Raw genomic sequence first — 16,380 nt, 5'->3', positions numbered from 1 at the left:
TGCTCCTCTTGGGGCAGAGTTGAGGCTTCGCGGCCTTCCCTCTCGTCCTGTGGCTCATTCCTCATGTTCTCTGGGGATCAGAGCTGTAAGCGCCTCAGAGCTCTGCAGGGACAAAGCTGAAGAAGGTTGTCACGGTAGAAGGCTGCACATTATCTGGGTGCACAATAGAGATATGAGCAGACATGTATAATACTGTGTATTTCTGTTTTGAATATGGGCTGGCTGCTCTAAACTCCATAAGCTTCTTATTGATTTTATTTGTTCTACAGTGAATTAGTGTCCTCATCAGACATCACATGCTTTATTTGTTTTTTCTAATCACAGACCCAAACAGTATAAAGCCGATTGATATGTGAGAGGCCCTCAGAGGGAGAACATAGCTGAGTGCATGCAAGGTACATATTTATCCAGCTGAAAGATTAGAAAGGTTGGAGAGGCATTACAATTTGTCCAGGCTTTAGTAAACAATAAAGACGGATCGGGCATGAGTTAGCACACAATGTGAACACAAACACAGACTGGCACGGCCATTGTGCTGCATCAGGATGGATGCCACGCAGCCACATCGTTCAATTTACCTCCCATGAGCTGTAAAAGCGGTTTGACTCACTCGCCATTTATGTTTGGATTTGTACTTTTAAGATAGAGGATTTGTTTTATATGAAGGGGAACACTGACAGCATTGTTTCACTCACTGAAACATGTCTGATAACAACAGGACAGGTGACTGTACGTCTCTCATGACTCAGCTCGTTGTCTCTGAGTCTCGTATCCCTCGCCGTCCTGTATCAGCTGGCTCTGCTCATCTCTCAGCATGATTCAGGCTCTGTGCTCATGGCAGTAATTGGTTTGAAATAGGTCTGTTTTCTCAAAGAACATTGTCCTGGCTCCTGAGTCCTTTTTCCAATAAAAAAAGAAATATATTCACTCACTAATCTTAAAACTAGAGTGGCAGTAGACAATCACAAGAATGAATCATTTCCTGGCAGGTAATAGGATGTCACAGAGAGCCACGGTGGCAGTGGAGCTGGAAAAAATGTAGATTCAACAGAAAATGTAATCAAAAAGTAATTTGATGGGTTTTTTAAGGTTCCACATGGGTGGCATGATGGTATAAAATGACGGTATCAAATACGTGCCTTTTATGAGCTTAATTATCAATGAAACTTGTTTGTTTTGGTTTCAGGGAACAAACATTTTTAATGCATTCATTGTGAACTTTTCATTTTTTTGCCGTGCTAGTGGCATGGTGCAGGGGTGGCAATGTCAGGCGACCACCTCCTTGGTTCTGGCTGAGCTGTCTGAACAACTAGAGCTGCAACTCATGATTATTTTCATTATCCATTAATCTGCCGATCATTTTCTCGATCTATCCCAGTCTAAGGTGATGTTTTTAAAAGTCTTGTTTTGTCCAAAACCCAAAGATATTCACTTTAATATGATATAATAAAAAGAGAAAAGCAGGTAATCTCCATATTTGAGAGGCTGAAAACTGCATCTTCTGACATTTTTTCATGAAAAATTACTTTAACGATTTATTGATTTTCAAAATAGCCATGAAATTTGGTTAAGACTTTCAGGATGAATTGTCAGAACTTTGGTGAGCACCTCGTTTTTCATCTGGCGCCATCATCAGGTCCAACTTTTTATTGAAATGAAAATACCTGCCAAATTAATCACGGTTAAGTGGATAAAGGTTTATCCCAGTAGTCTGGGTAGCCCTCCTTCTTTGTATTATTTGTATTTGGTGTGTTAGTATTGTATTCCTACTGGTTTCTGCACAGTCAGCTCATTTTCTCCTCTTCAAATGAAGCTTTTTTCCACCATTCATTCTTTTACAGCGCAAAACTAACTTCAGTCAGCGATTCATCATAATAAGCTTGCATCCTTACTCTGATGTTGTCAATGTCTGTGTCTTATCATATGTTTTTGTGCCTGATATCAGTGTGTTCATTATTTTAGTCTGCGTACTGTCAATCAGCTGACACTCACTGCCTCCGCCAGAAAATAATCCCCCACAACACACTGCTTTACAGACTTGATTGACACAGCCTCGTCTTGTCATTAATGATACTGTAAAGTTTAATACAAATAAGTTTTATAATATAATTACACATGGCATGGATTGAAATTTTTTTTTTCTAATGGAAGTCTTTGTACAAAACAATGCAACAACAACAAAACACAGTATTGATAGCTTAATGCATGAAATTGTGTTGATTAATTTTTTCTTCTGTCTCGTCCAGGGAGTGGCGTTCATCTCTCTGTTTTTCATCCTGGTGTCCATCACCAACTTCTGCCTGGAGACCCATGAAGCCTTCAACGAGCTGCAGTACCGCAAGGAGGTGGTCGGCGAGGGAAACGACACACGCATAGTGGAAAAACCGGAGATGGTGACCAAGCCCATCCTCACTGTGGTGGAGGGCGTCTGCGTGGTCTGGTTCACATTTGAGTTCCTGGTGCGTATCGTCTGCTGCCCAAATAAGCTGATCTTCATCAAGAACACGCTCAACATCATTGACTTTGTGGCCATTCTGCCGTTCTATCTGGAGATGAGCCTGAAGGGTCTGTCCTCCCAAGCCGCCAGCGACGTGCTCGGCTTCCTCCGTGTGGTGCGGTTTGTTCGGATCCTCCGGATCTTCAAGCTGACGCGGCACTTTGTAGGCCTGCGCGTGCTGGCCCACACGCTGAGGGCCAGTGTCAATGAGTTCCTTCTCCTCGTCATCTTCTTGGCGCTGGGTGTACTCATCTTCGCCACCATGATATACTATGCCGAGCGCATCGGAGCCCAGCCCGACGACCCCACAGGCTCCAATCACACACACTTCAAGAACATCCCCATCAGCTTCTGGTGGGCGGTGGTCACCATGACGACGCTGGGCTACGGAGACATGTACCCTAAAACGTGGCTGGGCATGATGGTGGGAGCGCTGTGCGCGCTGGCCGGGGTGTTGACCATTGCCATGCCGGTCCCCGTCATTGTCAATAACTTTGGGATGTACTACTCGCTGGCTATGGCCAAACAGAAGCTGCCAAAAAAGAAGAAGAAGCACAACCCGAACCCAGACGCTCCGACTGACTCGGCCTCGTTTGTGAAGTCGGAAACAAACTCGCACAGAGACAGCACTCAGAGCGACACGTGTCCGCTGGCTGCGGAGGAGAGCGTCAGCAGGAACCGCTCAGGTCAGGATGCAATGCAACGTTAAAGGGTCAGTTCACCCAAATTACAGAAAAAACATTTTTCACTTACCTTTTGTGGTTTGTAGCCATGCAGATAGTTTTGGTTTTATATGCTCACAAGTTTTAATTCTCAGGTTTTCTGATACCAATCCGATACAAAGAAAATGATATTTGTGGTGCTCACATCATTGAAAAATCCCCTTTTAGTTAAAACAGTAAAGTCTCCCTCTATAAACAGTGTCCTCAGAATAATCCACAGACTCACTATGAACAGCTTTCATTACACTTATTTCTAACACGTAAATATTTTCTTTTAAAATTGTTATCTGTGTTTTTTTGTGGATTATGTTGAGCAGTAGTTCTCAACCTTTTCGATTTGCAACCTCCCCGAATAATCAGGTTTTGTTTGCGACTTACACTAAATTTTGGTGAGGAAAAACTGTCATGGCCATTTCCAAAGGGGTCCCTTGACCTCTGACCTCAAGATATGTGAATGAAAATGGGTTCTATGGGTACCCACGAGTCTCCCCTTTACAGACATGCCCACTTTATGATAATCACATGCAGTTTGGGTCAAGTCATAGTCAAGTCAGCACACTGACACACTGACAGCTGTTGTTGCCTGTTGGGCTGCAGTTTGCCAGGTTATGATTTGAGCATAATTGTTTATGCTAAATGCAGTACCTGTGAGGGTTTCTGGACAATATGTGTCATTGTTTTGTGTTGTTGATTGATTTCCAAAAATAAATGTATACATAGATTTACATAAAGTAGCATATTTTCCCACTCCCATGTTGATGAGAGTATTAAATACTTGACAAATCTTCCTTTAAGGTACATTTTGAACAGATAAAAAATATGCGATTCATTTGCGATTAATCGTGATGGATAGTATTTTAATCGATTGAGAGCTTAGTAAAAACTACTAACAACCCCCGGAAATTGTCTTGCGACCCCGTTGGGGGCTCCGACCCCCAGATTGAGAACAACTGATCTGGAGTAATGGGGACATAGTTGCTGGAAAGAGATGTTCGAACGTTTAAATTATTATTTATAATTTATATTGTGTTGTTAGCATCACAGACAAAGAAACCGGAGCAAATAAAACCAAAACTATCTGCATGACTAAATACCACTAGAGGAAAGTTAGAAAATGCTTTCTTTGTAATTTGGATAAAGTGACCCTTTAAGCTAATGTTACTGTTTATTGAATTTATTCATTAGGTTTTTAATTGATATTATTTTGTTTAAACGATGATAAATATTGGAGTGGTCTTCAGCCTAATAGAAACATACTCAACATATTTAGTCTTATAGTTCCTGAGGCTTTTCATCTGACAGATGAACCGCGCTCAGTCATATAGACAGTAACACACCGGGATCAAATTACTCCTTATACCATCTCAGACAAATTGAATTTCATCACAGAAAAATACAGATTTTATGCAATATGCCTCTGTCTTTGTCTGGGCACTCGGGGCCGTCTCAGTAAAAGCTTTGGCATTTACATCGCCGTGTTTTTTTGTCTTGCTGTCAGACTCCAAACAGAACGGGGATGCAAATGTGGCCCTTTCAGAAGAGGAGGGCTGCAGCCTGACCCAGCCGCTGTCCCCCAGTGAGAAGTGGTCGCTGCGCTGCTCCAGAGGGCGAGACAAAACCAAGAAGGAGGCCACCTGCTTCCTCTTAACCCCTGGAGACCCCAACGTCCACACTGGTAAGTTACATACAGTACATATCAGTACACATGTACATGTACCGCCTGATTTTTATCTGTTCCGTGGTTTCACTTCTCTAATTTGGATCTGTTGGTACGTCGTCAGGTGTTTTGTGTTAACCCGACTGGTGCTTTCTGGAAATTGTATTTAAGAAAGTGCATTCAAGAAAATCCTGCTAGTCAAAACCAGGTTTAATTCAAATATATATATGCAGTATATGCACCTAGATCACATGTACTTAAAGGAACAGTGTGTAACATTTCAGGGGAGCTATTAGCAGAAATTGATAATAATATTCAGAGCTATGTTTTCATTTGTGTATAATCACCTGAAACTACGAATTGTTGTGTTTAGCTTACAATGAGCCCTTCATATCTACATAGGGAGCGGGTCCTCTTCATGGAGTCCGCTGTGTTTCTACTGTAGCCCAGAACGGACCAACCAAACACTGGCTCTAGAGAGAGCCTTTCACGTTTTTACATTACCTGAAGGCCACTGTAGTTCTCCGACACGCTTGTGAAACTGCGGCAACGTGAGCCACAGAGTGCAAAACCGTGGTACCGCCAGCCGCCGTCTGACTTCCGTTGCCTGGAGGGAGTTCTTTGAGTTTTTGGGAAATCAGCTTATTTGCTTTTTTTTGCAGTTAGTGCATATGAGTCTCTCTGTTGTGCCCCACTGGCCAGCTAATGTCCGCTGCTCTGCACTGTACTCGGTTATTATCAGCGGTAGTCGTTGTACGGTTGTCCCAACCCACGGCGTTGTTGCGAAAGCATTGCGCCCACCCTCCGGTTCCCCTTCAGGTTAACACTGTTAGCTTTGTCAGCACTGTTGCCGTTATTTGCTCTGTTTGTGTTGTTAGCACCATTAGCTGCTACGTGGAGGCAATAGATATGCTCATAATTTCGTATTGAGCCCCTTTAATCTACACATTTTTAACACGCAACACCAATATTCTATAATTTTAACTACTGGAAGAGCCGTCTGAAACAGGTAACGTGTACAAAGCAGAAGGAGAAGCTCCGTTAAGTCTCTCCATTGACCTCCGTTGACAGCCTGCCATCTCTCTGCTTGAATGGCCGCTGGATCTCACATCTGAGCTTTCCAAAGTACCCAAAAGTCCCTTGTGAGAAGAGGCTCTATATTTGGCAGCCATAGATTCATTCTTGACATCCTGAGCACACATCCCACCCAGTCAACATCCTGACTCCCGTCCGCAAACAGCCCAACGACACTGAAGGTGTTTTCTTGCAAAACTGCACTTTACCGAGATGCATTTTACTACCGAAGCTCATTAGCACATCACTGTGGAGGGAAAAAAACAACATATAAATGGGGCACTTACAGTAGCTTTGCTCCTATGAGACCATATACTCCCCCTTTTTTGTTGACAGCCCATTAGAAGGAAATGTATTTGAACATGTTTGTTGAAAGCCTCGTCAATCCCTGAATGTGTTGAGTGTTGTAGATTGGTGAGGTTAATGGCGTGTTGTCACATGCAGGTGAAAAAGAAAAAAAGCCTCAGTTATATCAGTCAGATAAATGAGAAGAAGAAGATGTTTGTGGACATGTTGTGATGCTCAGGGGAAGAACTCATTAGTTAATATAAAATGTACAGCCTAACAGTCACGGTGGGAAACACACAAATCGTCACCGGCGTGCTTTCACATGTCTAATAATACGCTAAATTATCTGGTCAGCTCATGAAATTTCCAAGCGAGCTTTCTTCTGATCGCAGAGACAAAACCAACGGGAGGCTGAGCAAAGCCAGAACACCTCAAAACGAATCTTTGAGAGAGCGAGAGAGAGGAGGAGGTAATTTAATCCTGAGCCCTGTGTCTGATGAGTATGTGGATAATGACATCCCAGTCGATTACAGGAGAATATCACAACACATTTTAGTGCACATTACCTGCAAAAAGGGCTCAAGTGGACTTTCACTGTTTCCTAACAGTGTTGGAAATTGTTCAAAATCAAAAACTGCTTGTTTCAGTCCAACGTGCAGAAGGCTGCAGACATTTTGAGGCGGTTAGATGGAGACAGATTATGACACAGTGGCTCTGTGCCCATAGGGGATGGTGTTAGGTTAATTCCAGGGCTACAGGATATAAGGTATGGCTCATATTTCACCAGAGCAGTATGGCAGGAAGCAGAGAGAAGGACAGATGGATGCAGCAGGTCTGAAGATGCTCAGATGGTTATCAGTGACAGGAAATGGTCGCCCGCCCTGCAGTGGGAACAAAATGCTGGTGGATTTGAAGTGATTACGGCCGTCGCGGGGAGCGTCGTGCGACAGGGTTGAAACACTCGCTGTCACAATTTGCACATGCAAACACCGTCCTGGTGGAAAGCGCATCGCCTCAGCAGCGGCGTGACAACCGCCAGCTCGTCTCCTTACGATGAGTGCATAATGGTGTGGCAAACCGTTCAAGTGCTGCTAAGAGGAAGCAGCAGGCGGATGTACAGACAAGTAGAGAATAAGGCTCCTGATCTCGGATGAGCCTCCATATTCCCCACAGACTCCTCTGAATGATTGCTGCTAATAGGTTTCCATTAACAACATGGGTGGTCATAGCAAAAGCCTCCTGCCGGCCTCTGAAGTTCAGATCTGTAGTTATCTCTCTGTGGAGAAGAGGTAAAATATTTACTACTCAAACAGGAAATTATAAACAACAATTTTGATAATCGATTTATAATTTTAGTCATTTATCATTCACTGGTTTCTGCCTCTTCAATTTTAGCATTTTACATAATTGTAAATTTGTTGGTCAGGCAAAACAAGCTATTTGAAGACGTCAGCTTGGACTCAAGAAACTTGAAGGCATTTTTCACTATTTTATGACATTTTATAGATAAAACAATTATTTAATACGTGAAAGTGATGTATTTTTCTGAACTTACCAGACCGTTCTAACTGTTCTATTATTTGCTTTTTACACTTAGACCATTTTATAGGCCTTTAATGCTCATATATATATATATATAAGTCAGTGTGTTTCATTGTTATTCTATCCTTTTTGTTTCCTGACAGAGGGCTGTAAAGACATCCTCGCTGCCACTGGAAACTACGCTCAGCCGGAGGTCACCACGCTGACCTGATGCTGATTGGCCATGAAAAGGAGAAAGATCATGAACTCTCGGTGGAGTACATGCTGCGCATTTCAGTACCGAGTGAACTGCAGAGCAGATTCAAGACAAGAGTTTTTTATTTAATTTTTTTCTTCTCTGTTATACATCCAAAAGCCTGAGGTAGAAAATCAGTTGCGTAGGAGATTCACCATATGTACACTCATTTACATGTTACAGAGCAATTTGCATGTGTTGCATGATCTACCATGATATAATGTACTGGCTACCATTAATATACTTATCATTTAGTGGACATGTCATAGCCTGTATTAAAAACACATTATCTCAAGTAGCTTCTTATAAAGAGGCAAAGTCCCTCCCCTTCTGGTGAGCCCTATGGGCCCTTATTTCAACAGAAATATGTACAGTAGTCGACGGAGAGAGACACATATTTGTTTGATCCCATTTGAATTGCGCCATGAATCACACATATGATGTTTGTCAATTTAAAAGTTTAATTCTGCAAGTCAAGAAAGTGGCAGTTTGTCGTAGGTTTGTTGTAGTATCATTTAGTTTTGTCTGAAACCGCTCAGTGAACTACATCTCTCTTCTCGCACAATAAACGTCACCTACACTAGCTAGATAGCTAACTTAGCTATGACCACACACACAAATGAAACGTTATCTTACCTGATGTGTTTTATCCAGCGACTCCTGGTCTTTTTATCAGCCGGGAAGCAAAAGAAAGAGCGAGACCCGTTGCTCCTGTGAGTGCATCCCAGTAGGAAACACACAATTATCATAGCTTCAGAGAGAGAGACGTCACTTACATGACTTTTAATTACGCATTTTCACAATCAGATTTTTTACAATAAACTGCGACTTTCTTGACTTGCAAAATTATGTTTTAAATTGACAAACATCATATGTGTGATTCATGGTGTAATTCAAACAGGATAAAAAAATTATTTGTCTCTCGCCGTTGACCACTGTATATATTTTTTCAGTAATAATGTCCCATGGTGGTCCTCAGGAAGGGGCGGGGCTTCGCCTCTCTATTGTGGCCGATGGGGTCCTATATGAACACACAATTTACTGCCATCGTTGGAATAGTTTTTGGTTATTCCACAGTACAGATTTCTTTTTTGTCTCTGTGCCTTTTTTACGGGTTGGAAGTGGGCGTGCCTCTGTTGGAAAAAAGTGATGTCATATATGTCCGTATACCAATCAGGATTTAGCAACATTTGAATCTGATGACAGTTGGTGGGTTGTTTGGTCACTGTCAATCAAATCTGATCAAATAACACCCACACAGTCCTGATGAAGCAGATTAGCCAAGTTTTTTTGTCGTAAACTCTTAATAAATAATACTAACTTTAGTTAGTTATTGTTGGTTATTGGTCAACTTTGACTGTTGCTTATAGAGTGCTGCAGGGATGACTTATTTTTGTAGGCCAACCAGGAAGTTAGCGTCACCCTGGTTCCCTCGACAAAAAGCCAATGGGATTTTTCTATTGGGTTTTGGATTATGGCAGAAAATAAACTCTGTGGCAAACAAACGTTTTTAAAACCTAGATGTTTTGTTCAACAAGATAATCTTCACAAATGAACACCACTTTTATGATTTTTGAAGTGTGAATGCAATCGCCAGAAGTAAAAAGCTAACGTTAGGCTATAAACCAACTAAACCACACTAGGGGTGTGACGGTGAGAAAAATTTCCCACCGGTTAATAAACTTGTGACAACCTATTACCGATCGAAATATGACACCTGCTACTCTGAGCTGAAACCGACGCGAAAACGCAAATAGACAGTTGTTGTAAGAGTAGAGAGAGTGTGTGAACATGGAAAGTGAGTGGTGAAGCAAGAGAGAGAGAGAGTGGCGTAACATCATTGACTCCGACCCAAGCAGGAAAAGTTAACAGTGTTTGGTTTGTCCGTTCTGGGCTACTGTAGAAACATGGCGGTGCAACATGGTGGACTCTGTGAAGGTGATGATACAATAATTAAAACATACTTATTCATATTTTACTCCATTTCTGCCAATAGATCCCCCTAATTGTTACACACTGGTCCTTTAAGCTTGTGTTAACCACAGATCTTATGTCAGTCATCTAACTAAAACCCATTCAATAAACCCATTGACTTCCAGTCGAGGGAACTGGAAGTGCTAAAATGCTAAATCATTTCCGTTTTTAGGACTCATTACAGCAGCACTCTACTTAGTCATGAATATTTAATGTTATAGATGAAGACTTTTCTGGAAGTGAATCTTTTTTATGGCGACATTTTTTGCTAATGAGATGTTTCATTTGTTAGCGTGATTTTCTTTATTTTTCACCTTTTGGAGTACAGAAACAGTCCGTTTAATTAGTCTTTAATCCATAAATGTTGTTAACTGTCGAGTAAGAACACCCAAACACTTGTGTATATGGGTTTGTACAGCGAAACTGTTACTGTGAACTAGGATTAGATGAGAACTTGAAATCATTGTTCGACCCAGACTTCTCCGTTGGTCATCCGGTCTCTGCCTTCTGTCGTGCCACTGCTTTTTAACACTGACCACAGGGACAACACGCGGCCTGGTATGAATGCTGCTCAGGCAACACATTGTTTGTAAATCCTTGTACAATAAGAGAGTTTAACAAAAGAAAATAAAATCAATGGAGCAGTATTGTCTGTCTAAACACATTAGCCGTATACAATCACTGCTGGTTGAGTCAGGACCAAATGTAGATTAGATTACATGGTAGATTTTTAGTACCATCATTAGTAAAAAAAATACAGTGCAATGCCATCAGTTCCACTTGTGGCTCATGTTGAGTGATGGAGCTTAAATGTGTGCAGTAATGTAATTAGATTAACACTTCTGGTTGTGTCGGATCTGTAGAAACGTTGTTTCCAGAGAGAGAGAAGTGCGGTTTCTTTCACTTGTGACTTATAATATACTCCTCATGGTCTACCATAGTGGCCTTATGTTTAATAAACAAAAGGGAAAGCTCATCTTCATTAGACTCCAGAGGTCTGTAACTATGTATAAGCACATGTACGTATGTAGCACAGTAGAATATTCTGGATCTTTTAACTCCTCTGTATATGACATGCTTATATGCACCATGAAATAGCTGTATGAAACATTATTATTTTGATAATTCACCTCATTTCCTGTTTTCCCTGTTGTGTATATACTCGAATGTGACGGAGAAGCACACAGCACATCACTTTCATATCTCCCCATTATGGATTGTATAGGTGACCGTGATGGATTTTAACCAACAGTCAGATGTCGTGTGTGTGCGTGCGTGCGTCATGTAGGCATGTGTTTCTATGCAGAAATAGAAATAAAATCCATTCCCCTCCTGTCGTTAAGGATAAAAATCTGGTCATTTCTGTATGTTTTTTTTATTTTCTTTCTCAGCTTGCATTGTGGAATCAGCATTTTGTTTCCATTAAGTGCACAGTTTGATGCTGTATATCTGCTGCTGCTGCTGTGTCACCTACTGTACGGCTATTTATAGTGGTGACACAAGAGGAGTCTGGTGGTTGATCTCGCTCAAAGTGGTGCGCCGGCAGTCACAGCCGTGCTTCCTGCTCTCCTGTGCCTCCATGATTATGTAGCGAAGGTGTAGATGGCATACAGAACACATCACCATGGAGATTTGCGATGACAGGCAACACTAATTACTGCTCGGCAGCCTCCGTCTCCCCCCCCCTCCCGCCGTCTTTCACACGCAGAGAAACAACACTCTCTCTCTCTCTCTCTCTCTCTCTCTCTCATACCTCACCTCAGCTCAGTGTGATCATCATAGCTGTTGTTGCCCATGAGGAAGGTTTTGATGTTCAGGGGATGTATTGTGCAGCGCTCTGTGGCGATGAAGGGAGGGGTGGGTGGGAGGGGGCAAGATGTCATGGGTGTGTCGATGCCATCAAGGCTGCATGAATATGAAAGCAGACACCATGTGTTCATACAAAGACAGACGGGGCCTTTCAACAGAGCTAAATATACTGATTGGTCAGATAGAAGCATGGAGACGACAAGAAGATGTTCTTACTCTATTTAGCTGCACTGATATTAAAGCTGCAGTAGGAAGAATATTTTTTGCATTATTGGGCACAAAATCCATAATAACCTTTCAGCATATTGTAATTCAAGTGTTCTGAGAGAAAACTAGACTTCTGCACCTCCTCATGGCTCTGTTTTCAGGCTTTAAAATGTCTAGCCCGTGATGGGAGACTTTGACCAATCAGAGGTCATTTCAGAGAGAGAGAGCGTTCCTATTGGCTGTTTGTTCAACAGAGGCAGCTGTCAATCACTGGCAAACTCTGATCAAACGGTCAAACAAGCTGCGCTGATCAAATATGAATCAATATTTTGTTACTATAATGCCTATTTCTCGCCTCGCCAGAATCATCTTGTAGTGTACTGTTTAGCTGTAAAATGAGAAAGTTTGTGACCGTCAGCCATGTTGAGATCTGTTGAGGAAATACCAAGCACCGCCCACCAGCACGGAGCACACTTTTTCATTTAACGTGTGGTCAGCACATTGCCAATTGGTCAGAAAAATGGTAACTAAGAATAGGTAAAGTAAGATGCCCAATAGAAGAGGTTTTCTCTATCTTGGCAGAAAGGCTATAACCTTTGTGTTATCTCCATTTAGAGAGGCATCCTCCTTTAGCTTCTGGTTTCCCGTGTTAAGGTATTATGTCTCCTAATTGCAGTTATATTCTTTGACTTCAACATCTGTGTTTTCCACAACAAAGTCTACATTAACGTCTCACTATTTCATGCTGCCATCAGATCAACAATCCACGACACTTGTAGGGTGTGTTTGTGTTTCAGGTTTCCATTTCTATATTACAAATAAATCAGCATCCTTAAACACACACCTGTAAGACAGATGTTTCCAGACAGTGGATGTCGGGTGATGATTGGTGAATGAATGAAAGTGTTATACAGCTCAGTGTGTAGACAAATGGCCTTTTAATGTTTTGCTTTATTGCTATTTGAATGTCATGGTCGTGCATCACCTCTACACCGCTGTAGATCACATACAACACGAGGGAAATACCACCTCAACAGTCCTCTTTAAACTCGTGTACGTCTCTGTGTGGTTCAGAGGTGATAATTGGCCAGCTGGATCCTTTGATTTGGTTGAATGCCGTATTTTGATGACTCTATCAACACAAAGCAGCCATCATGCTCGTAGCTGATAGTTTTCCACACCTGAATGACTCCATTAGAGGAGCAGCATCTCCCACACAGGGGGCCCAGAGGACAGATGACTGACGGATGTGCGAGGATGTGATTCATGAAACAAGATGAGCTGGAAGTCGACAGAGAGAGAGAGAGAGTCTGTCATGGCTTGTCCTGTCATCCGTGATTACTCCCGTTCATTGTTTCCCCTCATTCCTTGTTTTTTTTTTTTCCCTCCTCTGTTGAAGGTTGTCATGACAATATTGTTTCCATGGAGAAAGGCTCCAGTTCATTCATTGGTGCGACGCTGTGGAAAAGGGGACCATCTTGACGTCTTATCTCGTCTGGTGGAATAACAAACTTTCACTTATTTATATTACTTTATATGAGGATGTAATTTAGAGGGCGGCCCGTAACAGACAATGTGGACTTTCCACTATACATGAAGAGATAAGGAGCTTCCGTGTAATATATCAATTATGTATCATTATTGCATTGCTGTGGCCTGCAAATCCTCAATACATGCAAAGAGAGATTGGATCAATGTATTGAACTCACTTTGTGCACTTTATAATTGAAAAAAAGACGGTCCATTAATCTGTTTAGGCCTACAACACATTATTGTTTTTCTATTATGAAGCAAAAGATATCAAACAGAGATCAGACTTCTCTCTTCAACAACAGATGCAAAATCATCTTTTGAAGCAGGATTTAGCCACAATGATGCAAACATGCCTGAATCCTGAGCATTTTAACCCCTTTTTCTTTTTTTTCTTTTTTTACTGTATTATAATTTATTGGGAGTAACAACAGGTGTACATAAACATACAAATAGAGCACAAATGTGAATGTTGAATGGTCAAAGTGATGAAAATGAGAGCCAAAGCTCTAATAAACTAGAATTAAAATGTCCGTTTGCTACTATAATGTCATCAGGGCACCAAATATCACCATTTTCCACAGCTGCCGTTCTGCCCGAGTGCTTCGTGATCATGACTGTCCTAAAGTGAAAAGCCCACTGACCATAACCGTAAAAAGCCCAAATAATAAGTGAAGCCAATCCAGCGCTGTGAGGGTGGACGGAGACGTAATGATCTGTGAAGAGCGGGAGGATTATTTCTCAGTCAACTGTCCTAAAGGGAGTTTCCCCTTCGCCGCAGAAGCATTATGTGTTCAGCTCAAGGCCGGTCTCCAGGGGCCGCTAATGGACAACACTCCCGGCTCTCCTGTGTCCCAGTGTGTGTGTGGAGATGAGGAGTTAGGGGTAAAAAGTGGTAGCTCCATCAGCATGGACCCTGGTGGACTATTCATCTGCCATCGCCACCGCTCTCTTCCTCAACCACAACGATCACACCACCACCTTCCTTTTATCCTGTCTGGTAGATTTTATAGTCTGGTTAAGGATCAATTTATCTTTAGCTGAAGATGTGTGATGACTGGCCACTACTGACACTGAAAAGTACTGGTGAAGTTTACTGTATGCGGCACCAACAGGAGGCCGAGAACAGTCATCAGGACATATGGGAAACAGCTGAGTCAGCTACAAACAGCTTGTGACTAAAATAATACCAGATAGGTTTGATCAGCGAGGGTTTATCGCTGCTGCTGCTTCCACACAGACACAGAAATAATAAAACATGTGCATGATGAAGCCCAGTGCATGATTTTATGTGTTGTTTTTGTTTTCAGGCTGTCTTCTGTTTCCACCAGCTGTCCAGAAGACTCACATCTTAATGAGTGATCGAGGTGCAGCTTGCAGGCCAGTGGAAAGGCCAGGAAGGCAGCAGAGACGATTCATTATAATAAGCTCATTTGGCCTCGACTGAGGGAGGAAAATATGAGAAAGTGGTGTCTGGGTAAGTGATGAAGAATCTGCTTCATACAGCTGTGTTTCCAAAGCACCTCTGTAAGGATCCTTTCCTCATAGTGCAAAACTAGATCGCAAAAAATATCCAGATTGAGGAATAGGCAGCCTGTTCTCATTCCCAGGGTGTCAAATACCGAGGCTTTGTCACGGCCGTTGGCGTTTGGTACTACTACACAAGGCACCCTTTAGCACCGTATGAACAACCGACAACCAACCAACAAACACAAGGCTTTCATCAAGGAGACCGCTGTTCGTGTCCTGTGCGTTAAGTTTCACTTTCACGTTACAATCAGCTGTTCGTTCGTGTCCTGTGCTCACAGCGTTCAAGTGTCATTTTCACTGTACAAATGTAGTTTTAACCAACAAACCATGCAGTTCTTTCCTAAACCTAACTATGGTGGTTTTGTTGCCGAAACCTAAAGCGACGCCAAGGGGCGGCATGTGACGAGTCGGGATGAGAATGTGTTGCATCAGGAATTGATAGTTGACATTTTGGGAGACTTAGATAACAAGATTGACACCACTCTCATGTCAACAGAAAGTTAGCTTAGCTGGAGTCTTGTCCTCATCATTAGGTTGCCAGGCAACCAGCGGAGACTCCAGGAAGGGACTGGACCGGTCAAGAAATAGTCCACACTCAGATAACCTGCAGATAACCACAACATGTCTTCAGTTTTTGTAGATGAATTAAATTAGATATAACGTGTTAATTAGTGAGCGTTAGAGGTGCTGGTAGGTGTTAGGCTCGCTGTTTCCCCCCGTTTCCAGTCTTTGTGCTAAGCTAAGCTAACTGGCTGCCGGCTGTAGCTTCATATTTACTGTACAGACATGAGAGTGGTATTGATTGGCTTATCTCACTCTTGGCAAGAAAGATAATAAACATATTCTCCTAAAATGCTTCTTTAACAAGTCATTTAGTTTATTGAGCCTTTATATTTTGTAATTCCTAAAAAAAAATTTAAATGCTGTAAAACCAATTAAGAATTATGACAATTCTTTGTATATTTTGAAATAATGAAAAATAACCTAAAATGAATAATAATATTGTAAAATCAATATGACTTGGAAACAGCCGAACATTTCTCATTGATATTTACACAAACTACTACTACAACTATATGTTTTACCGGTCCGTTCTCATTCCCAGGGCGTCAAATACCGAGGCTTTGTCACGGCCATACACAGGAGTGTGGTGACGTAGTTTAAAGAGTGAAAAAACACACATAAGGCGGGCGGAAGGTGTGGAGGATGGGTCCAACAACACAAGGCTTTCATCCAGGAGACCGCTGTTCGTGTCCCGTGTTCACAACGTTCAGTGTCATTTTGACTGTACAAACGTCGTAGTTTTAGGCCCAAC

The 16,380-nt window shown here is 42.1% G+C and overlaps 1 protein-coding gene across 3 annotated transcripts in view; it reads left to right on the top strand.

Moving 5' to 3' along the window:
* kcnc4 (potassium voltage-gated channel, Shaw-related subfamily, member 4) overlaps window positions 1-8,143 on the top strand; it is a 28,145-nt gene extending 20,002 nt beyond the window's left edge. For all 3 annotated transcript variants that reach the window (XM_074644545.1, XM_074644547.1, XM_074644546.1), the window contains exons 3-5: window positions 2,247-3,183; window positions 4,718-4,894; window positions 7,924-8,143. In XM_074644545.1, coding sequence (XP_074500646.1) covers window positions 2,247-3,183; window positions 4,718-4,894; window positions 7,924-7,991 — 1,182 coding nt within the window. In that variant the 3' untranslated portion in view covers window positions 7,992-8,143. The remainder of the gene's footprint in view (window positions 1-2,246; window positions 3,184-4,717; window positions 4,895-7,923) is intronic.
* The last annotated feature ends 8,237 nt before the right edge of the window (window positions 8,144-16,380 follow it).

The sequence above is a fragment of the Sebastes fasciatus genome, chromosome 8 (assembly GCF_043250625.1).
Source record: "Sebastes fasciatus isolate fSebFas1 chromosome 8, fSebFas1.pri, whole genome shotgun sequence".
NCBI lineage: Eukaryota > Metazoa > Chordata > Actinopteri > Perciformes > Sebastidae > Sebastes > Sebastes fasciatus.
The sequence above is the reverse complement of the archived record's forward strand: the minus strand, read 5'-3'. Positions and strand labels throughout refer to the sequence as shown.